The following is a 22,470-nucleotide window of genomic DNA, read 5'->3' as shown; positions in this document are numbered from 1 at the left end:
CGAGACACACCGTCCGTGCATCTGTATGTGCACTGTATATCCCTTTTGCAGAAACGTGTTGGGGTCAGGTAGTTCAGGAAGCAGTAGAAAATCTTGTCCTAACATTTAGAGATTTAACAATTATCCAGTATTATTAGGGAACAAAATTCAGTGTCTGTTGCTGTCTAGCTTAGTACATCAAATATTGCAGCATACAAAGCATCGTGATTTAGTAATGAATTAATGCTGAAGACTGCTTTTATAAGCATTCTTATGTAGTCTTTCTAAAAGTAGATTGTGTTTGTCTGAAAGAATCCATTAAATACTTCTTTTGGTTATTATGAACAAGCAGTTTTAATGACATGAAAGGCTTAATTCAAAAGCTGGACTTTGAAGATATACAGTCTTAATCTGCTTGTTCCTGTACTGTTGTAAGCCTGTGTACCTAATATCAAAAAAAAGTTGCAGTAGCATGAGATGTACGATCAAAATACTATGAGATCACTAAATCTAATTTTTAAAAAATTGATGATACATTGCCACAATTTGTATCTTTCCATTGCTAAAACATGGGGGGAAATGTAGTACTAAACCTGAAGACTATATAGAGATGCCTCAAAATCCTATCTCTGTTTGACTCAGTACTAAATATTTTTCCAATAACAAAGCTTTAGTGAACTTGTAAAAATACAGTCACAACTCCTTGCATGTTCTCTTCAAGTCATTTTTGTTGCCTGTGTGAGTGGTGTTTAATAACTCATATACCTGAGAAGGGAAAGATTGCTACAAGGATCTGAAGGTGAATTTGTCACTTTTGCGAGCAACTGTATTCCGAACCGCATTAATCCCTGAATTAAGTTCTGATGCAGCCAAAATGCTATTGATTTCAGGCCAGATTTTTTTCCCTTCTCTTGTATGTGTACACAGATGCAGTTTCCACTTAAAAAAAAAAAAAAAATCGAGTCTGAAATACTAGTTGGTTGCTCACTATCTAGTCAGGGCAGTACAAAAGCTTTCAAAGGCAATTACTGTAAAAATACTTTTGAGGTTTCCTAATTCAAGAAAATAGGAAGGAAAACCTGCTTGATTTACCAAATAAAACGTTTTGTGGTGCTTGTGACGATCCATCAGCAGACTAACTTCAGCAGAAGAACAATATCTTCTAGGTATTTTCTTTTTAACATTGCCAATTGTTAATGAAAAAGGCAGGTGACTGTAGAGTTTGGGTGTGATTACATTGCACAAACTTGTCAGTTGCTGTCAATCTGAAATAAACAACTTTGCCTTTCCTTCCCCCTATATTTGCACTCTTAAAAATAGTATGTGCCTTTATGGGAAATAAGGAATTACTCTAAATATAAAATAGCACAAAATATCAAACTAGCAATAGCTACAAATGACTAAATATCAGGTTTTGCCACTAACCTAAGTGTTGGTTGCTTTGAACCTTGGCCTAAATATCAGAAGAGTTAATTGCATGCAGTTTACCTTGCTAAGGAGATTGTATTACAAAAATAAGGACAAGACAGGCTCTGGCATGATCACGAGGGAGAGAGTTACATTTGTATCTTAACAGCAATAAAAAAAAGAAAAAAGCCAGGAAGGACCTGTACCAATTTTTATGGAACGCTCTGATTTCTAATATGAACTATTAAATCTGTCACTGTGTAACGTATTACCTGTGCTCACAGACCACAAAACTGTTACGCTTAATTTTAGAGGTGGTTTTGTTTTGTTTACATGTGAACTGTTTTCCAAAGGCTGTATTGTATATCCTCTAGTTAAGTTTTTTTTAATCAAAGATACTTTTATTGTGAAACTCGTCGGTTTCCTTGGTGAGTCCAAACCCTTCTTGTGCTGTTGCAGGTTGCTTAGGGCATGAGCGCAGGTCTGCCGGCCCGTTCTGTCGTGGGATGCTGCACGTGTCGTTAAGCTGCAAGTCCTCTCTGAGAACTGCTAGGCAGCGATTTTCTCCCTCAGCCTCTTTTAGGCAGGTCTGGGGTGGACAGATGCTCATTTTATTGCCCTGAAATTTTCTTCCACTTCCCCTGGATAACTTCAGGAGTTTGGTTGTTGAATTCTAGCTCTCTTGGCTGGAAGAGATTCCCCCAAAGGCGGTTGGAGACGATGGGGTTTCTTTACAAAGGGAGATGGCCGCTGGAGAGACTTCCCCATCTGCGTGATAAAAGAACACGAGATTGGGCTCCAACTCTGAATTGTCCTCAAAAAGCGCTCCCTTTCTTAATTAAAGGGGGACTCTGCTGGCCTCTCCCTTTATTAGCCCCCTAAAATAAGCCAGTATGAAAACACTCTTAGCTAATGATGGGGTGGGTGTGAGTTGTGCATGATTTGCATGTAACGTGGCTCTTGGGTGCGATTGCTAAACCTTTTGTATGGGTTACAGTGAAGCAGTGATTAGTTTTGTAGCAGCAGCCTGCATGAGGCAGTACAAATACACCACTGACCTTGTTATGAGTGTATTAAGGCTTAGGAATGCGGACAGTCAGCGAGCAGGTATCCCTGCTTATCCATTCAGTATATGTTAAAAGCGTGTTTGCTTTGGGAGGTGGGTGAGGTTTCCGACGGCGGTGAAGGAGAGGTCTTAGTCTTGCTGAAAGATGCTGTGGGTCTGGCAGGTGTCTAGTTGATTCGCTATAGTTATTTTGTTGGTGCTAGGTATGTTGGTATGCACGCTTTTGCCTCGGGTGCGAAATCTGGCATTAATCTCTAGGCTGGTGTAAATTGCTGGGTGTCTTAAATAGGCTGCTAGGATTTGGGTTTGTGGTTGTGTTGGTGATGCAAAGTCTGCTTCTTTCCGCTGCTCTCTTTGGCTCAGTACCTCTTTAGTTTAAATGAATGCCTATTGCATGAAGCCTAAGATAGTAAAACTTCGGTTCTGTAGGAAGATGGTTTTCAACCTGTGGTTCACAGCTGTCAGATTTTGTGATCTGTCCCTAACGGTTTGTGAAAGATTGTCATTTGTCAGCAAGTTTACCTTTCTATGTAGCCATCACAACTTCATTTGAGTGTTTTTCCGAGTGCATAAACCAACGAAAAGCTAGTAAACCGTTGCTTTACAGCAAACCTTATCCTCCTGTGACTTAACATATTTGTCACTGGACTTTTTCTGTTTCTGCGCTCTGCCTTCAAAAATAGGGAGCTGGGGGAAGAAGTGTGGTATTTCTTAAGGGCAAGACTTTATATAGTATCGCTTGAGAAGACTATCTTAACCCTTCAGGCAGACTGCACAACGGGGTGGGGGGGGTGGTCTCAGGGTTTTAGGGATACATTTTTGGGGGGGGGGGGGGGGGGGGGGAAAGCAACCTTACTGTGAAATTAGTACAGACTGTGGTCGTCTTGTTTATAACATAAAGCTTAGGTTTTTCTAAAGAAAAGACAAACAGATCTTAGCACTCCTAGCGCGTTTTTTTTTTTCTTCCTTCCTCTCCTTCCTAAAAATGGCTAGTTTGGGCTAGTTGTAACAGGAATATAATGAGGTACTAAAAAAAAGTTATGGCAGGGCACTGCTCATGCTAATTAGTGTTGCTGTGGGAATAGTTTAAGCAGAAATAAGCATGTGTGTGGGTTTGCTTAAGCTACAAGGGAAAACGTTTTAGTTTTGGGTTTTTTTTTGCCAAACTCCTGTAGTACCTTTCTTAATCTGCCACTTCTCAGCAAAATGGCTGCTCCTCGCAACCCACTCAGGTTGCATTTGCAGTTTACTGTTTCACAGCTCCTTCCCGATGACAGAGATTTCCTGATGTCTGAACAAAGCGGTCGCTTTGCACGCGGTTTCTTTTAACCCCCTGAATGCTAACGCTCCTAGAACAGTCGGACACAATTGTTAGATTGCTTCAATTATAAAGATAGCCATAGGTGAAGTGTGGATACAAATCACATTGGTAGTATGCATTTGCACGGAGGAAATGCATTTAAACCTTTGGAAGCAATCTGACAAAAACACATTGCTAAGATCCAATTTACAGAATAGTTGAAACGTTGTCAAAGAAAGCAAATGTTAAACGGAGGAGAGCAAACTAACTGGCAACAATAGTGCGAAGTTATCAATCGATAACAGTGTTTCTAACAGGGTTTTATAAAGGCTAATTAATAGTAGGCCAGATGTGCCTTTGCATTTTTATCTCTGATTTCAAAATAAATCAAAATAAATTATTTCAAAATAAATTTGCAGATGACATGGCGATTGGTTAATGGGGCAAATGTACGTAGCCATCTCCATTACTTAGAAAGCTGGGCCTTTTTGAATAAAATGTGTTTTATTGTAGATTAAGATAAGACTATATATACACATATGCACATATATATAAAATATTATATGTATCTGAAAACAGAAGGGAAATTATTCATATGGATTGATGGTCTGTATCCTGACAAAGAGCTATTGGAAAAATGCTCTATTGGCAATTAGTTTCAATGTTGTATTAAAAAGACTTAGAGTTCCCTAAACAAGTCAGCAGAAGTAGTGACGAAGAGTAGTATGTTAATTTTACTTTTGGGTATTGTATTTACAAGATACTTGTATTATGAGATTCTTGTAATAGAATATTGCCTCCATTTCTCATGCCCAGTTTTTCAGCAACGTTTTTAAAATACAGGAAAGCTTTAGAAAAAAACTACCAAAATTCTCTTAAGGCTGGAACAGATTCTGTAGTGAGAATGTTAGACATCATTCTGGCTTACCAAAAAAGATTGAAATAGGCTTAATTGCAGCATACTTCCACAGGAAGAAAAAATCTGGTTCCAAAGGACTCTTTAATATAGCTGAAATACGTGGAGAAAACATCATCAACTGTGAGTTGCAGTTAAACAACTCAAAAGGGACATAAGGCACAATTTTTGATGGTATGTTTGAATAAGCATTAGAACAAGCTTCAAGAGAAGTGACAGATTTCTTTTGCAATTGCAAATCGTGATGCTCTCCTAGAGAATGTGCTTTAGCCAAAAAACAATTTATTGGGTTCAGTCTGGGGGCAACAGTATGGAATTCCATCTTCTGGTATAACGAGATAAGACTAATGGCTGAATTGTCCATTCTGGCCCTAAATTCTATGGAGCTAACAACTTCCCTATATTTTCTTTCTAAATGTGGTGGTGGTTTTTTGTGGTTTTCTCTCTCTCCCTCTCTCTCTGTCTCTCTCTCCTTTTTTTTTTTTTCTTTTTTTTTAAAAGTAAATTATGAATATTTTTAAAATCCTATAGCATTGTAATACATCTATACTATTATATCAAATTCATCCATCATATGCGGTGTTTGTAGTTCACTGTTAGCTGCAACATTTCTTACCTGCATTCAGAGAACCACTTTTTCCCTTTTCCCTCTCCTCTATATACTACTCCCACTTTCTTGGAGAGTATTTGGGTCAGAGACTTTCATATGCAGCTTGAAATTTTACCAAGTTTCTTTCTAAAATGAACTGTTACTGGCTAGGCATTTCTGGCAGACGATTACAGAACTGAGTATAAGTAAAATGCCACATTACAAAGTTTTGATGTTTTGTTTTGGCTACTGTTGAGTTTGTGAAAATGACTGTTATATAGTCCTTTTGATGAGACTTCCACAAGTGCATACTTTCAGTTTTTAATCAAACTTATTTTAAAAGTGGGAAAATAAAACCAAAAAAGTGTGTGTAAATCTGTTAGTCTGAATTGCAGTCTGTTTCCTTCAGTTGATATTCTGTACAAAATTCACCGTACATGACTGCTTTCTCTAACACGTATGTTTAATCTTCAGATCTCCGATGGTCAAGGGGATGAGCGGTCAGAGTCTCCCTATGAAAGTGCTGATGAAACTCAGACAGAAGTGTCTATATCATCCAAAAAATCTGAGCGAGGAGCAGGAACAAAAAAAGAATATGTGTGTCAGGTGAGAGATGTTAGCTGGAGCAGTCAGCTGTGTTTTCTGAGGTTTGCTAGAAAAATTTATATATATATAAATGACAATATTAGTCCAGCAGCAAGTTTATTGTGTGTGTCTCGTGGAAGAGATGCATCTTAGTGATGAGACCAGTGTACCACTAAACTAGAATCCTTCACGCCTGATTTTTTTTCCTTGACCTCAAATGAATCATTTAGCCTTTCTGCTTTAGTTCCCAGATCTGTAAAATGAGCATAATCTGTACCTCAGAGTAAGTGCATGACTGTTGCTAGGGAACTAGTTAAATGATTGATTGAGAGGAGCTGCTTGCTTATCTGTTAATAAAGAGGAGGAAGCATAATACAGTGGGTTTTATGCTTCCGAGTAAGGCCCTGAGTGTAGCAGAGATTGAAATAATACTTGTATTGGTAACAATGTTTATGTGGCATGCTAATTGATATCAAAAAACTTTCTCAAAAACTATTCTGGAAGAATTTTTGGATTACGAAATGATAGTACAGTACATCTGTGCAGGTCAAATTTGTTTACAGTGGACTAGACAAGCAGTTATATTTTCATTTCTTCTTGTGTATAGTGATAATGAGGTTGTATCTATCTTTAAATGTTGGATAATGACTTAATTTCTGCCAGCATTATTGTTCAGTTCATTTTTAGTTATGCATGTGTCATTGCTAACAGCTCAGACATGGAAGCATCTTTATGCTGCCTAGATTAATTTCTTTTTGCCAAAGAAAAGGAAAATAAGCATGCTTTTTAACCCTACTCAGATGCATCAGTGTGCTCAGGGAAAATTTCTTAAAGCCTTTTTTTCTGTTTGTTTTTCTGTCAAATTGTATTTACTCATGAACCATGGTTCTATGAGTGATATTTCTAGCCATTTAATGGTTCTGTTACCTGTTTTGACTGGAAACAAGGGCACATGATGATGCTTGTGAAGTTACCATTCTTTCACTTATTAGATTTATTTCAACAATGGTAAAGAGATTTTGAGGAGAAATATATGAAAAGGAATTAAAAAAACAGTCTTTTCCACATATGAACTTTTCTTTAACATTCAATGCCTTTGTGTTGTAAAAGCTTTGTGAAAAAACAGGTGATCTCCTACTGTGTGAAGGACTTTGCTATCGAGCTTTTCATGTAAGCTGCCTTGGGCTCTCTGGAAGACCAGCAGGAAAATTCATTTGTAGTGAATGTACATCAGGCAAGTTTGTCCCTTTCTATTAATAAAAAAAAGTTGTAGTTTTCCCCTATTTTATTCTCAGAAATCATCCTGAACAGAGTGTGTATCTCTGAAGAAGCCATATTTGTCCTTTGGTAGCTGACAGGGTGGGAGTTCATTGCCATTATTTGTGCCATGTCTTAGAAATTTTGCTCTGGTTTTAGTGCAAAGTCTCTTGCAACTTGAGTGGTTTACTCTGAATTCCGTTGCCTTAATAATTGCAGAATATTTGCTCCTAGTGTAGTTACAGATCTAAAGTCTGTCACACAGACCTAAGAAACCCTAGAAACCAGCAAAAGTAGCAAGTGCAACTTTTTCAGTCCTTTTCCTTTTCAGTCCTTCATGTGTCTCTATCAATCCTGCTTTTCCAATTAAAAGACTACCTTATTGCTATTAATTTCATTTGCTTTTAATGCTGTAATAACTGCTTGGAAGTTCTTAATCTCAAAACATTACATGTAAGATTTTTGCATTCTTGCTTAGAAGCTGAGTTCAGTACACACGATCAACCTCCTTGGAAAAAGACTGCTTCAGGATAAAGTTGTCCCAAGCAGTCCAGAGAGATGCTTAAGCAATGCTTGTCCTTGGTTTGTGGACCTACGTCAAATTTCACAGCATCACAGACAACCCAAAACCCTGTTTTATTGCTTTAAAAAAAAAAAAAAAAAAAAAAAAAGCAAACAAACAAAAAAACAGTTTTAGTCCTGGTGTACTGAGGCTTATAAATAAGAATGTAAAAGCAGATCAGTGAGGCTTTGGGTGTTGTGTACAATTTAACTGCGATGATTTTGCATTGTAGTTTTAGTTTGTCTGTATCTGAACAGACTGTTGTTTAAAGGTCTTATAACCAGTGTTAAAGTAAATAGATTGCTAGATCAAATAATAGAGCTTGATTTGAATTTATTAAACAACAACAAAACAGAAGCCCACAAAAAAACCCACAGATGTGTTTTAAATACACAGAGTTGGATGAAAAATGAGTTACAATATTTTTATTACTTTTACCACTTAGGTGTGCATACCTGTTTTGTGTGTAAAGAGCGAAAGGCAGAGGTGAAACGCTGTGTCGTATCCCACTGTGGAAAATTCTACCATGAAGCTTGTGTGAAAAAATTTCACCTTACTGTGTTTGAGAACAGGGGTTTTCGATGTCCTCTCCACAGCTGCCTAAGTTGTCATGTTAGTAACCCTTCACATCCAAGAATTTCAAAAGGTAGTTTCATTTTTACATTTTTATGACTATTTATGGTATGCTAAGGTAAGGAATCTGTCCATTTAGTTGCTTGTAGTTGCAGTTTTTCAGGCATACGTATACTATTGATTGGTTTATAATTTTTTTAATAAAATTGTATAATTTTTAGTCAGCATAAGTATTTACCTTGTTTGTGTTCTTTATCAAATTATGTTAACTAGCATTCAATTATAGTTAACCATGTTTTCTGGATTTCATTCTCTGGAAAGAATTAATATATGATGATTAGTGAGAGAGAGGACAATCAGCGAGGGCAAGAAATGTGAATATACATATATTGTAGCAAGGTTCCTTGAATTTGAAGTCACTTGATTCTGTGCATATTTTTAGCTTTGGAACATCTGTAGACAAAATCGCATGACTGAGGAAAGCTTGTTGATCCTGTTGTGCATAGTTAAAGCCTTCACATTTAAATATTATAGTGCTTTAAACGCAATATAAGATTCTTCTTTGAAAACCTGTGTTAATTCAGTATTCTTGCTGAACGTAAATACACAGGATTTGAAAACATAGCTGATATATTTTTATGTATATGGGCGCTCTCAGGCAGTAAAACTATTTTTAGATAAAAAGGATCAGTTAATTCAAAAAATAATATGGCAGTGTTCTGCTTTGCTAGGAAAGATGATGCGTTGTGTCCGCTGTCCTGTTGCATACCATGCTGGAGACGTTTGCATTGCTGCAGGATGTGCAGTCATCGCTTCCAACAGCATTGTTTGTACCAACCATTTCACTGCCATGAAGGGAAAAAGTCATCATGCGCATGTCAATGTGAGCTGGTGCTTTGTGTGTTCAAAAGGTAAATTGACATAAAACTCTTACATATATGCAGTATCTAAATGTTTTATTCTTCAGTTTAATTTTTACCTTACTAAACTGTTTAACAAAAATTATTAGAAATGTGGCATATTACATTAGTTTTCCTTGGGTATTGAAATAACTTCAGGTTAGCTTGTGCTTCAAATTTTTGAGTATCTGTTGTTTGTAGATAAAATTTCTTAAAGATAATTGGACTTTGTCCAGCTACCAGAAGCTTGATTTAATTCTTTGCCAGAGAAACATAATGAGAAGTACTTCTGGGTTCTTTCTCCTGTGTTCAATGTCCTTTTTGTGTTTCTTTATTGCTAATACTTAATATTAAAACATAAATATTTTAAGAGTTGCTTTTAGTTTAGCATTATACAGCACGTTGAACCCGCATTAGTTGTTGCTGGAGCTGCTGCTAATTAATGATGTTTTGCTTTATACTGTATAATACATTTTTTTACTTAGAACCACAGAATGCACAGTGCTGATTAAACGCTAGTGGAGACAGTTCACCTGATTTGCTAACAAATTAACATGCAGCATAGCGGCTTGTTAAGCTGCAGCTAACTTCCCACTTGGTAATTCATGAAGCAAACTAATGATCTCATTCCCCGCCCCAAAGAAAAAAAGGTATAATAGAGAAACCTGATGAGAGTTCATTTTTGTTGTTTAAATTTAGCATTAAGTGAAGTATTAATATATATTAAACTATGTTAAATATATTGTAGTTGTTAGAACAAAGTAATTATAATTTGTGGTGCATTATTCTGGCTTTTTATTGTTAGCTTGCTTGTTAATTTGTATAAATTACTAGTCTGAGTCTGCCAGGCATTCAGATTAGTAAGGCTCTCCTGGTTTTCGTACACAACTGAATGACATGTATTTGTTGCAGACCAGTGTGTTTTTAACTGTTTTTTTCTAACTGAACCTACCACATATGTATCACGCTACTTTTAAACCTGGTTGGAATGCAAAACCTTTTTTTTGTTTTTCAATGTTTTTTTTCTCTCTGAAGGAGGTAGCTTGTTGTGCTGTGAGTCATGTCCTGCAGCGTTTCACCCAGATTGTTTAAACATTGAAATGCCAGATGGAAGCTGGTACTGCAATGACTGCAGGGCAGGGAAGAAACTCCATTTCCAGGATATCATTTGGGTTAAACTGGGAAATTACAGGTCTGATGAACAGATTTATTTTGTTTATTTTACAATAATATCGGCATGCTTTAATTAATGGTCACACCATTGGTCGCTTCTGTAGGCCAGCCTTGCTGCACACAGATTTTTCATTTCTCTGCTGAGCAAGGGACCCCGTCCCCCCTGCAGCTTTTCCTGTTCTTAGCGCCCCTATTTAAAGCATTGAAAGCTTCATAGCTGCTCTCTGCCAAGGCATTACCCATACAGGGCTCCTTGTAGCCTTCTGACTTAGGCTTCCAGTGTACGAGCCTTCAACCCCTTTTGTTTCAGAGATCTTTTCAAATAATTAAGCATGTGTAACTTGCAGTTGGGTAAATCACTACCTTCCCATCTGAGAGAGAAGTCACTCAGGTTGTCAGTGTTTTAGACTTCATTAAGATTTGAGTGCAATAGAGGTGGGTGGGGTTTATCCTCGAAAGCATTAATAGCTATTATCAGCTGTCTTTTGATCTTTGACAATTACAGTAATTGCAGACCTTGTTAAAGGTGTTGATTAGGTTAACCAGATGCAAGGAGCTGTATATGTATGCTTATCTTGCAGGGAGGCAAAACTCCTACAGATTTGAGTGTAGGACTTTCCTTTTCTAGCCCAGTCTTCTCTCATTGCCTACTGAGTGAGGGAAGGAAGGGATTTTAGATCTGCTGCAGGGTTTTTTTGATGACTAACTTAGTCTTGTTCTGGTCCAAACAATGTGGTTTTTTTCATCTTATACATAGAAATAATAATCAAATACTGCAGGTGATTTTGTTAAACCATCTCTTGCAGAAAGAGCTTGACTAGACCATTGTGTTTTGTTTGTTTGTACCTCTGTGCTAGATGGTGGCCTGCAGAAGTGTGCCATCCGAAAAACGTTCCCCCAAATATCCAGAAAATGAAGCATGAAATCGGAGAATTTCCTGTGTTTTTCTTTGGTTCTAAGGATTACTATTGGACGCACCAAGCGCGTGTGTTTCCATATATGGAGGGAGACAGAGGAAGTAGATACCAAGGAATTAAAGGAATTGGAAAAGTCTTCAAAAATGGTAACGCAAAAATAACCTTGTGATATACATGATTTGCTTTCTTCATACATAGCCTTGGGCCTCTTTATGCAGGCTGGTGACTTGTAAAAGACTAGCATCTAATTGAAGTTCTTTCTGTTGATTTTGGCTTTCTGGAAAGCAAATGATGAGAGTAACTGGAAGACAGAAGGAATAGAACTGATAAGTCTGTAAAGAGCATTAACACTCTAGAAGCCTTGTTTGCAGAAAAAAATGAATGGTTTAACTAGGAAATAGAAGATAACTTCATCTGCAGACTTATCTGGGAGTAGGCAGGTCTGCCTACCAGGAGAGTAATCCTCTTTCTAGCATTTCTGTTGATGCAACATTTCTATTTTTTTCTTTAGCTTTGCAAGAAGCTGAAGCTCGATTTCGAGAAATAAAGCTTCAGCGAGAAGCCAAAGAAACTCAAGAAAGTGAACGTAAACCTCCACCATACAAGCACATTAAGGTAAGGTTTGAGGAGATTATGCTGGATATTCAGAAGGTCTAAGCTAGCACCAAAGAGGTGAGATTGTAATGATGTGTTGGTAATTGTGCTTCTAGGGTCGTAGAGACCATGAAATTTCACTTTCATCTGAGCATCTAGTGTTGCAAAACCAAATTAGTAATCACTGTAATAACTTTTTTAATAAATTCGCATTTTTAAAGTGATATTTGAACTATTTTAATTTATCATCCAGGTGAATAAACCTTGTGGTAAAGTTCAGATATATACTGCTGACATTTCTGAGATTCCCAAGTGCAACTGCAAACCCACAGATGAAAACCCTTGTGGCTTTGATTCTGAGTGCCTAAATCGGATGCTGATGTATGAATGTCACCCACAAGTTTGTCCAGCGGGAGAACGGTGCCAAAACCAGTGCTTTACAAAACGTCAATACCCTGAGACAAAGATCATCAAAACCGATGGGAAAGGGTGGGGTTTGGTTGCTAAGAGGGACATAAAAAAGGTATGAATCGTTCTTGCCTAGCAAAGAATTGATAACTTGTGCTGCTCTCTGTGGGTTTGGTATATACTTTACTAGTGATACTTTGTATCTTTCAGGGAGAGTTTGTGAATGAGTATGTTGGTGAGCTAATTGATGAAGAGGAATGTATGGCAAGGATCAAATATGCACATGAAAACGACATTACTCACTTCTATATGCTTACTATTGATAAGGTAGAGTATTTTAAATTTTCTTCTGTCATTTAATTGTAACGTAATCTTGATCCTTTTTCCACCTTTTGATTGCCTTGGTAGGGCACTCAGCTACATGTGTTGTTCCGTAGTTTCATATATTCCCAGTGTTGTATCTTCTGTGCCTGCTTGCTCCATTCTATATAGATATAGATGTATAGGTATGTACAGATGTTGCATTAGTTCTGTTTCATGTAAGAAAGCATGTATTAAGGTCTATAAATTACGCTTTGCTGCTTGAAGTACATCAGAAGTATTTATCTGCCTAATCTTAAGAGAAAGTATGAATTTTTGTAAAATAGTAAGGATGCAATTTATGTACAGTTGAAACAATTACTGTTAGCAATCCTTTTACTAAAAATTAAACTCAAAAATAAATTCTTGTTTGAGAGTAGTATGAAATATTGATGTGAGAGTGTGTCCTATTTTGAGCATTTAATCTGTTTTTCAGCTACCTGTCCCTTTGTTTGTTTAGAGCAAAACTAGGCTTGTGCTTTTGTAGAAAACCTTTCCTGAAAGTGCCACCTGCATTAGTCGTGAGCTAGCACCCCACAAATCAGTTCTGGCCAATGCAGCAAATTAATTTAGGTCCTGTGGTTCTTTGTGCGGCTCTGAGTATTTTGCTCCTGAGAAAGAAAAGAAAATGGGAAACGAGGAGTAGGAGAGTATTGATTACATACACATCCTTTTGTACTGCTTCCGCCTCCAAACAGCTACATAAGAGAAAAAAGTATCCCCAAGCAAATTGGAACTGGCTGTCAGTTCTGCATATTTTTGCAATCCAAACCACCTTTCTTGTGCCCTTTACTATAGTGCTGTGCATCTCTGCAGCTACTGTTGTTGCTCGTCCTGTAGCCATAAGTTACTGCACAGGAGTTTATCACCTAAGACACATAACATCTTGTCTGCTAAACTGACGCACAATGTTAGTGTGTTAAATGTATGAACTGGACTTGCATTTGACTCCTGCTGTAGTTAATAAATGACCACTGTGGTTCTATTTTTCAGAAATGTCCCTGCCATTATTTGCTTGAGCTGTGCATGCAGTTAGGGTAGCTGTGTCTATGCGTGTAAATGTCCTTCTAAGGCAAGTTATTAGGCATTTGCCAAAGCAGTCACTGAATTTATATGTACATGTAGACATGACAATTATACATGTGCATTATGAACTTAAATTAGGAGGAGGAAACTTTAAAATACCATTTTCTTCTGGATAAGATACTTTTGAAACAGCACTGCAAAGAATCATAGTTTCAAATCTTCTGGCTATTTCAAGATTTTTTTATTTTTTTGTCTGGTATGTTTGAATAGATAGAAGCTAAAAGACAATTGTGTGCAGGGATGGGATTTTTTTTTTTTTTAGTTTACCAAGAGCTTGTTTTTGTTTAAACTAGGCTGGTTTGGGGAAGGAAAGCTGTTGAGAAACTGCAAGTAATCACACAGTGACTTGGTAAATACCATAGAGCACAGTATTTGTAAATGCATAGCAGTCTTTTGAATACAAAGTAAAAGGTAAATGGACTGAGTTTGAGTTTTGAGGCTTTTTGGAGGGAAGGGGTTCTTCAACATCGCCACCACAATGCTCACAAGAACATTCATCCTGCCGCGTGGCTGAGATGGGCTCTGGGAAAATGTGAGCTAGATCAGAAGTATTGCTTTGGGAGTGTCGCATTGCAGACCCCATGGGACACTACAGTTTTCAATACAACATGTAACATTGGTTTTGTTTGTATGCTTCTGGGTAACAACACTGTGTCTGTTTTGAATGTAACTACTGAAATAATTTATGGAAAACTTTCTTTGTAGGGGGGGGGAAATATATTCATTCTGTTGCTGGTTTGATCTCCAGGACCGTATTATTGATGCTGGCCCCAAAGGAAACTATTCTCGTTTTATGAATCACAGCTGCCAACCAAATTGCGAGACTCTAAAATGGACAGTACATGGAGACACTCGTGTCGGCCTGTTTGCTGTGTGTGATATTCCTGCAGGTATATAAGCTTATGTTGTTTTTGTTCTAATTCCCTACATTAAACCTTTTGTGAGGTTACATTAAATGAGCGCAACAGTCATAATTTAACTGATTCAGTGAAATATTTTTTAGAGAGCTCTGCACACAGAAGAGATGCTTTGTAGTCTTCCTTTTACTGTAATGTTTTTTAATAGTGAGTTTCTTAATAATGAGTCCTATGGCAGCTCTTTTTTGCTTGCTTATAAGGGAATCCCAATAGCCGTAGTTAGTATCTGTGTATTCCTGTTGTGTTGTCTATCAAAAGAGTAAAATATAGGTTTTGTTTTAAAGATCTCAAAAAGTTATTTCTGCATCTTTTTTTTCAAGTAAAGATAATAAACTTAAGGAGTGGGTGAACGAGGATATTTCAAAATACATGTATTCTGATTTGTGCCTCTGTGTGTGTGTGTGTGTGTGTGTGTGTGTGTGTGTGTGTGTGTGTATATGTGCCATCTAGTCGCTGACAGTGCTTGTGAGCTGTAAAGGGAGGGAACCCCTATGACAATAGATCAGCAAACACTGACTCAACCAGAAGACAGATACTGAAACCTTTATTTGTGTGTAATAATTTTGGAAGACTTCCTTACCTCGTCCTTCACTTTCAATAAAAGGGTATGTTTTATTCCTCACTCAGGGACAGAGCTGACTTTTAATTACAACCTCGACTGTCTGGGCAATGAAAAAACAGTCTGCAAATGTGGTGCCCCAAACTGCAGTGGATTTCTTGGGGACAGACCAAAGGTAAGTAGTATGCCAAAAGAATATGACAGTGTCTTGTCAAACTACTAGCTTCGTTTTTCTTTTGGGGGTATGTGTTGGTAGATCAGTTTTATGTTATGATAGGGGCAGCTACAGCAAACACAGCAGCCTTGTCATTTGATGTCAGAGAGGTGTTAATGCTGCCTGTCTGCTGAGGAAGAAGATTATTCCGTTTCCCTTGCTGGGAAGGTGGAAACCTTTGGCCAACAATTTTTTCAAGCATAATCTTAGTGTTAAAGCATATGCCCTTCTAAGGGAGAGGTGTAATGATAGAGCAAACTATACTGCTTCTTGGAACACCCTAAAATACTCTTCTCCACCTTTTCCTATGGCAAATTAATTACCTTAGGTCCTGAATAAGAAATACTGCTAGCTATTGGCACTAGCTTTTGGAATCAAGAGCATAAAGAAGTAAGAGGCTGCAGAGGGAATAACCCTTCGGTTGATTGCAGTCCCCTTTGAAGTGGGATGGAGGGGAAGGGTTCTGGCAGCCAGTCGTTGATGGAGTAAGAACTCTGGCCACTGGTGCTTGTGCTAAGCTGGAGTGAATTCAGGGGGAGATGGTAGCACAGAACTGAATGTTTATTGAGTAAATCCTATCCTGCAGAGCCAAGTTGTGACCGGCGAGGTTATCTTGCCATTGCCATTTATATGTCGCCCATCTGAATGTTAAAATGTGCATTAGATTTGTTAAAGATCTTTCAGCTGAAGTTCAACTGAAGAACAACAAATTTGAGTTTTGAAATCTAAATATAAAGAAAAAATATGTCAAATGATATCAACAAATGGCCTGTATGGTTCATGTCAGCTTAATGTAAAAACGGTAATCGAACAGAAGTTGATGGAGCTTCCTGAAGAGCTGCACAGGTGTGCAAGGGAAAGTACAAGTACATTTCCAAGAGATAAAAATCTCACTGGTGGCTATAGAAAGGCTGCACCTCAAAATGTCCTTCACAGTGCTCAGTATCAGATGCTGCAAAAGGTGGACTCTCAATCTCCAGGATTCACATAGCTGTTTTTTCTTACGGACGGGAGGCTTAAGTGGGATTTCACATAAGCTTGTGATCAATTTATGCAGAGAGCCATGAAAAAATAAAATGTTGCAGTTCAGTTTTACAGGACTGTTTGTACTGGTAGAAAAAATGGGCTAATTTTAAAGTAGGTAATAATTACTGGGGTGAGAGGGTGGGGGAGGATGATTGAGATGTTGAAAAAGCTTCCAGAATTAATTTTGTGTGATTCAGTGAAGGAAAGTTAAAGCACAGGCAGCAGAATATCAGATAGAAATAGTGATATGGTTTGATTTGTTCTTTCTGGTGTTATGGGCACAGTCACAGTTCCTGGAATTCTGCTGTCCATTCCTCAAAGAAGAGAAGTGGATGCTAGTTTTACATACACTACATACACTAATAAATACACTATAAGCATACACAACTGGAAGAGAAAAAGATAGTGAAGTGAAGTGATTGTTGGTGCAAGAACAAAATGGGGGTAAATTAACCGTAAGTAAATTAGACTGGAAATTAGAACACCTTTCTTCAGTCATAATAAGTTGGAAGAGCTTTCCCATAGGGAGGAATTGCAGGGACAAGAGCTGGTTTCAAGATGACTTAAAAGGATCGATGTGTTTTTCATCAATATGGGTAGGCACCATAACGCCTTGGACAGGTCTGTACCAAATCAAATTTTTGCCTGTCCGTACTGTCTGCAAGGCATGCCAGCAGTTTTGCTAGTTTGCGTAATATTTTTGTGTTGCAAAACTGGCATTTACAGATATGCAACTTACTCTTTTAGAATTCTTCCACTAATGCCTCGGAAGAAAAAGGCAAAAAGACCAAAAAGAGAACAAGGAGACGCAGAACGAAAAATGAGGGGAAGAAAGAATCTGAAGATGATTGTTTCCGTTGCGGTGATGGAGGCCAACTGGTGTTGTGTGACAGGAAATCTTGTACTAAAGCTTATCATCTCTCCTGTCTTGGTTTGGTGAAACGTCCTTTCGGTGAGTAGGTTTGCCTCTTAAACTTGTGTAAATAAATAACTTGCATGTACCTCATTTATTGCACTGGAAACTTCTCAAGAATTTCTTTTTGAAAACCTATTTTTTTCTGATGGTAAGAACTTATTTCTGCATAGTGTAGGAGCTGTTCTGGAGCACGGAGACAAAATCATGGCCTTTGCCCTGCCTCTCTCTAGCAAAACGAGCCTTTGGTTTTAGGAAGGCACATAACTGAGTACATGTTACCCAATAGGAGCACTGTGGCTCTGTCACAGGAAAGCTGATTATATCTGCTAAGAAATGCATGACACCAATTGAGTTCAAGTTCCTTTGCTAAAAGAATAGCAGCAGCATCTGGAATAAGGTGGGTAAGAATGTTTTAAGGGCAGTAGACAATCAGGCTGCAGTTGCTGATACTACAGGAGCTACCTGTAGTAGTAGTACCTGAATCAGTAGTACCTGGTTCTGCAGCCAGCAATGTCAGGTGGGTTGTGAAGAAGTGAAGCAGGCAAATCCTGTTATCCCCGAGGCAAGCAAAATGATGACCAGGAAAATATGTTGGAACATAAAGGAGCATCTGTAGATAAAGCACATGAACTCTCCTTGAGCAAAACTTGGAACCAGGTGGGTGGTGTAATGGCAGGCAGCAGACCTCTGCATACTTGAGTATTCTCTTAGCCCCCACCTTCTGTAAAATGCTATGGAGTAAAGCCTGAATAATTTCTACTAGCTTGATGTCAGTGCTGTATTTAAATGAAACACAATGTCAAGTCAGCTACTTAATGCTGTCAGTTGTGCTTTACAAGTAGGATGTAGAATTTTGATTTTTGAGATTAGCCACAGTAGTTGCTGTCTCGTCTTTCTCTTGTCAGGAAAGTTGGTATTTGTTGTTCAGATGCTAAAACACAAAACTTGTTTAGAAGATTATGACTTTTTTTTCTTCCTAGTAATTTTTTTTGTTCTTTGTCTTTAATCACAGGAAAGTGGGAGTGTCCTTGGCACCACTGTGATGTTTGTGGCAAACCTTCTGTTTCCTTCTGCCACTTCTGCCCAAATTCTTTCTGCAAGGAACACCAAGATGGGACAGTACTAAATTCTATGTTAAATGGACAGTTATGCTGCTCTGAACATGTTCTTGGGGTGGATTCTGTTGAAACTCAGAAGCCTGAGAAACCCCGCAAAAAACTGAACAAGTTGAAGCCTAAGAGAAAGCAGAGGAACAGATGGATGAGAGCTGAATGCAAATAGTAATGGACTGCAGTTTCTACTGCCAACACTATCTTGTAGATAAGTTGTGAATATGACCAGGGAAGGACACAATTTTACATATATTCTGTAAAGGTTACGTGGGGGAGGGGGGGATTTTTTTTGTTTTGTTTTTTTGTTTTATAAATCCACTGAGCCAACCACAGCAGTCTTCTGCTGCTTCTGCACTGATAATGAACTGTGGCAAGCATAGTTCAGAGAATTTCAGGACAAACCAAACTTATTACTCAGCATTACAGTTACACTTGAATTGTTACGAATGTAAAAGGTTCCCTCCAGTATTCTTGCAGATTGGAGGTAGGTTGAAATCAAACCAGGTAGGCATAAACATAGGTTTTGAGATAGTATTTGTCAACCAACAGATGTTTAAAATAGTATATCCCTTGAAAGAAGTTATTAGCTCTCAAGTTCTTTTAACTAAAAAATGGCTTGGTCTGTGGTCCCAATGAGATTTGCTTGCCTTGCGTGTTTTTGAGCAAGCGCTTGAATGCCATTCACAATCCAGGTGCGTATCTCACTATAGCCACACACATAATTTGTTTGTGCTCTTATAAAATAGCTCTCCAGTGATTCTTAAACGAATGTTTTTATAACCTTCCACCAAGAAATATAGTGCATGGTGGGAAAGGCATACCCTGTACCAGAAAGGGGAAATCTTACGTTGTAAGAGATTTTTTTTCTATACTGTTTTTTCCTGTATTTCATTCCAGCAAATTAGAAATGACTTGATCTTGCAGAGCTGTACAAGTCTGGATTAAAGGGACATTGTCTTGCAATCTAGGCCCAATACTCTAGGATTTTTATGTTTTAATAAAAATAAATCATACAAAACCTGTTATTTGAAAAGATATTTGATTTTTTTTTTTCTTGATGTCAAGTAAAACTTGGAGGCAAACATTGCTTTGGAATGCTTGAGATCCAAGCATTACGACATTGTGATAATGTAAAAAATGCACAACAATGAGCAAAAAAACCCACGAATGAAACAGAAGGTGAAACTTGACTAGCTACTGAAGTGCAAAAAATAAATTCAAAACAACTAATTAAAAGCGAAATAGATTTTTTTTTTTTTTTTTGGAAGAAGCGTGTAAGGAACAATTTTAATGTGAAATTCAGCCTGTTTTCCTTTTAATACAGTTTATTTAAAACTGGTTACTTGACTTGGCAGACTGAAATCATTCTTTATTTTTACAAGCTCTGCTCTTGACTATCTTATCACCACTGTCTTGTTTGAGCAAAGCTGTTTTGAATTCTTTGCTCCTCTTAGGTTCTCACACTTGCAGTGAGATAAATATACAAGATTTAGTTAAATGGAAATAATATTAGAACTAGGAAAAAATGGTAAAGAAAAATGTCTTTACCTGTTTTCTTCCCAGTGCATGACATTGATATGTGATTAGGCAGTGTTACAAGTAAGTTTTGACTTGTGCCATTATTATCTAGCCTATGTAAACACAACGTGCGCCTTCATGTCCATTTAGTAATTTGTGTATGTTCTAGCTTAGTTTGCCTTTAATAGTGCAGAAACTCTGTGTAGCCCTTTTGAAAATGAAGCCTTGCTATGTCATAAAAGTGTATGGTTTATTCCCAAATATTTTTTGAGGATTTGATTGCAGATTTAGATTTTGGTTTTATTGAAATCCCTGTTTGTTCCCAAAACATAAAAACTTTGGTTTTATTAGAAGATTTTGATTGAAACAGGTTTTGAATGTACCGTTACCATACCCTGAACTCTTTGGTTTCTATTTTGTAACCAAACAACTATTTTGTTCTTCTAATCAATTTTTATAAACACTTTGGGGAGTTGAATTAATTTTCATAAAATAGGGGAGAAAGTGTTATATATATGTATTTTTAAACAAACTGGTATGCCAAGCCTTGCACTTGAGGAAAAAAATTAAGATTTCTTTATTGTATTTGAGGGAAATTTTCCCTCTGCTACAGATATTTGTTATACCAAGGCTCAACCATAGGCCTGTGCCTGAAATCAATGCCAAAAATTGTATTATATATGTTTCTCTTACATTGATTTTTTTGGGGGGAGAACAGTGAGATCAGGTAGCAAAGCAGAATCTTTTCCTGGTCACTTTTAAACAAAATGAAGGAATTTGATGTCATTGGGACCATTATTTGTTTGGGTACTATACCATGTAAGGAAGGGTTTGTAAGAATACCTTTGAATAAGTTATTATAAAATCTTACCTTAACCACTGCCTTTATAATTTGTTACATTTTTAGTTGTTTCATTGCTTTTTTCCTTCGTACATAGATGTAACAGCTCTGGCACCCTGGAACAGTTATGCCCCAGGCCCCAGCAGGCAGATCCCCTCTTCCAGACACCACCAGCGCCAAGAGGTGTTGGTTGGCACCGTCGCAGAAACACTGTCAGTTTTGAGATCGATCGCGGAGCCTACAACTCCCTGCCTGCCTTTGTGGTGGGGCAAAGCACATTTCGTATGGCAGGAGGCAGTACAGCCACCCATTTTGTATCTGTCTGTGGGCAAATAAAGATTTCGGTGTTCAAAACAGTCATTCGCAGCGCTCCTTTCCTAACGTTGAATTTACACGCGCAGATCTCAGCGAGTGGCTGTGCGACTTTCTGCTTCCTTCTACCTCTTCTCTGCTCTTCTACTACTAAAGTCTTTGGGCCAGCGAAGCCTGGCGTCAGTGCCCTGCAAAGGGAGGTTTGCTCTTGGCATGGTCAGGAGCCCATTCCTCCTGTTGATCATGTGCTTCGGAGACTGATGCTTAAAAGAAACGTGGACCTTATTCTTCCGTAGTCCGTACGGCCTGTGAGGTCTCATGAGCTCGGCGAAGGCACGCGGAAGTGAGCCGGTGGAATTTGGGTTTCTGATTCAGGAAAGGGTTTTTAAGAGTCTTTTAATGAAGGCTTCCACTCCTTACTTGGCAGCACTGGGAAAATATGCTGAAGTTTTGTTTAAAAAGAAAAAACAAGGACAAAAAAAGAAAAGCTGTTTCAATATTTCCCTTCTCCTGTGGTTCAAATACCAAGGAAGACAACTTTGAAAAAGCAAGCTTTCTCATGATGCAACTCAGTACTTAGCGTTCAACGACTTGGACTTTCCTGTTATAAATTCACCTGTATAACATCCAAATAAGACATATTATGTGGCATTAAATTATGTACTTAGTGTATTGACCATTGAAGTAGAAAAATGTCTTTCCTTTTCCAGTGGACTCTTCAAAGCTGGTATACAATAGGCAAATCCAAAATTTGTTGGTGCTTTATCACATGAGAAAGTGTGGAAATAATTTTCAGTTGAATATGTTAGATGTATTTTCATACAATCTAGGAAGAATAATCAAATTAAATGGCTGTTTTGTTCTGTAGCTTTGTATTCATGGTCAGTTTTTAAGGGCTTTTTTATTTTAATTATTTTGGAAAGCAAAATATGTTGAAAGACACATTGATGGGATTTTCCCACATTGTTGAGTCACATTATGCCATGTCTAACTGCTTGAGAAACTTCAGTGTTTTATTAAATATTAAAATTTATTCCTAGTTATTTCAGAAGTTGCCCATTCTTACTTGGAAAAACAGATCTATATAGTTATTTTTGCAGTAGTCTTAAGAACAAAAAAAAGGGAAATGATACATCCTATGCAAGTGTGTTTGGGCAGTGAGGGAGCTGGATGTTGTTCTTTCATAGTGAAAGCTTTATGCTCCAGGACTTTCTAAAAGGCTCACTGGAAATTAAGCTTATGTACAGGTGAATAACGATTGTGCTTTGGCTGGTTTTCACAGCTTTGTTTTTCATAAATATATTAACATCTTAAATGTTGGTATCTCTTGCAGCCCAGTGTTTCCTATTAAAAAGCTGTTTTGTTTTGCTCATAATTTCACAAG

General features: G+C 37.7%; 1 protein-coding gene across 6 annotated transcripts in view; it reads left to right on the top strand.

The window, feature by feature from the left end:
* The window catches only part of NSD2 (nuclear receptor binding SET domain protein 2), a 107,151-nt gene extending 85,014 nt beyond the window's left edge, over positions 1 to 22,137 (top strand). For all 6 annotated transcript variants that reach the window (XM_026112665.2, XM_064511538.1, XM_064511533.1 and 3 more), the window contains 13 exons: positions 5,732 to 5,863; positions 6,953 to 7,076; positions 8,107 to 8,307; positions 8,966 to 9,145; positions 10,169 to 10,325; positions 11,164 to 11,369; positions 11,735 to 11,838; positions 12,071 to 12,340; positions 12,436 to 12,552; positions 14,420 to 14,561; positions 15,216 to 15,322; positions 17,135 to 17,339; positions 18,316 to 22,137. In XM_026112665.2, the coding sequence (XP_025968450.1) occupies positions 5,732 to 5,863; positions 6,953 to 7,076; positions 8,107 to 8,307; positions 8,966 to 9,145; positions 10,169 to 10,325; positions 11,164 to 11,369; positions 11,735 to 11,838; positions 12,071 to 12,340; positions 12,436 to 12,552; positions 14,420 to 14,561; positions 15,216 to 15,322; positions 17,135 to 17,339; positions 18,316 to 18,584 (2,214 nt within the window). In that variant the 3' untranslated portion in view covers positions 18,585 to 22,137. The remainder of the gene's footprint in view (positions 1 to 5,731; positions 5,864 to 6,952; positions 7,077 to 8,106; positions 8,308 to 8,965; positions 9,146 to 10,168; positions 10,326 to 11,163; positions 11,370 to 11,734; positions 11,839 to 12,070; positions 12,341 to 12,435; positions 12,553 to 14,419; positions 14,562 to 15,215; positions 15,323 to 17,134; positions 17,340 to 18,315) is intronic.
* Positions 22,138 to 22,470: the final 333 nt, after the last annotated feature.

The sequence above is a fragment of the Dromaius novaehollandiae genome, chromosome 4 (genome assembly GCF_036370855.1).
Source record: "Dromaius novaehollandiae isolate bDroNov1 chromosome 4, bDroNov1.hap1, whole genome shotgun sequence".
Lineage (NCBI taxonomy): Eukaryota > Metazoa > Chordata > Aves > Casuariiformes > Dromaiidae > Dromaius > Dromaius novaehollandiae.
Note: the sequence above shows the minus strand (reverse complement) of the source record. Positions and strands in the feature narration are given on the sequence as shown.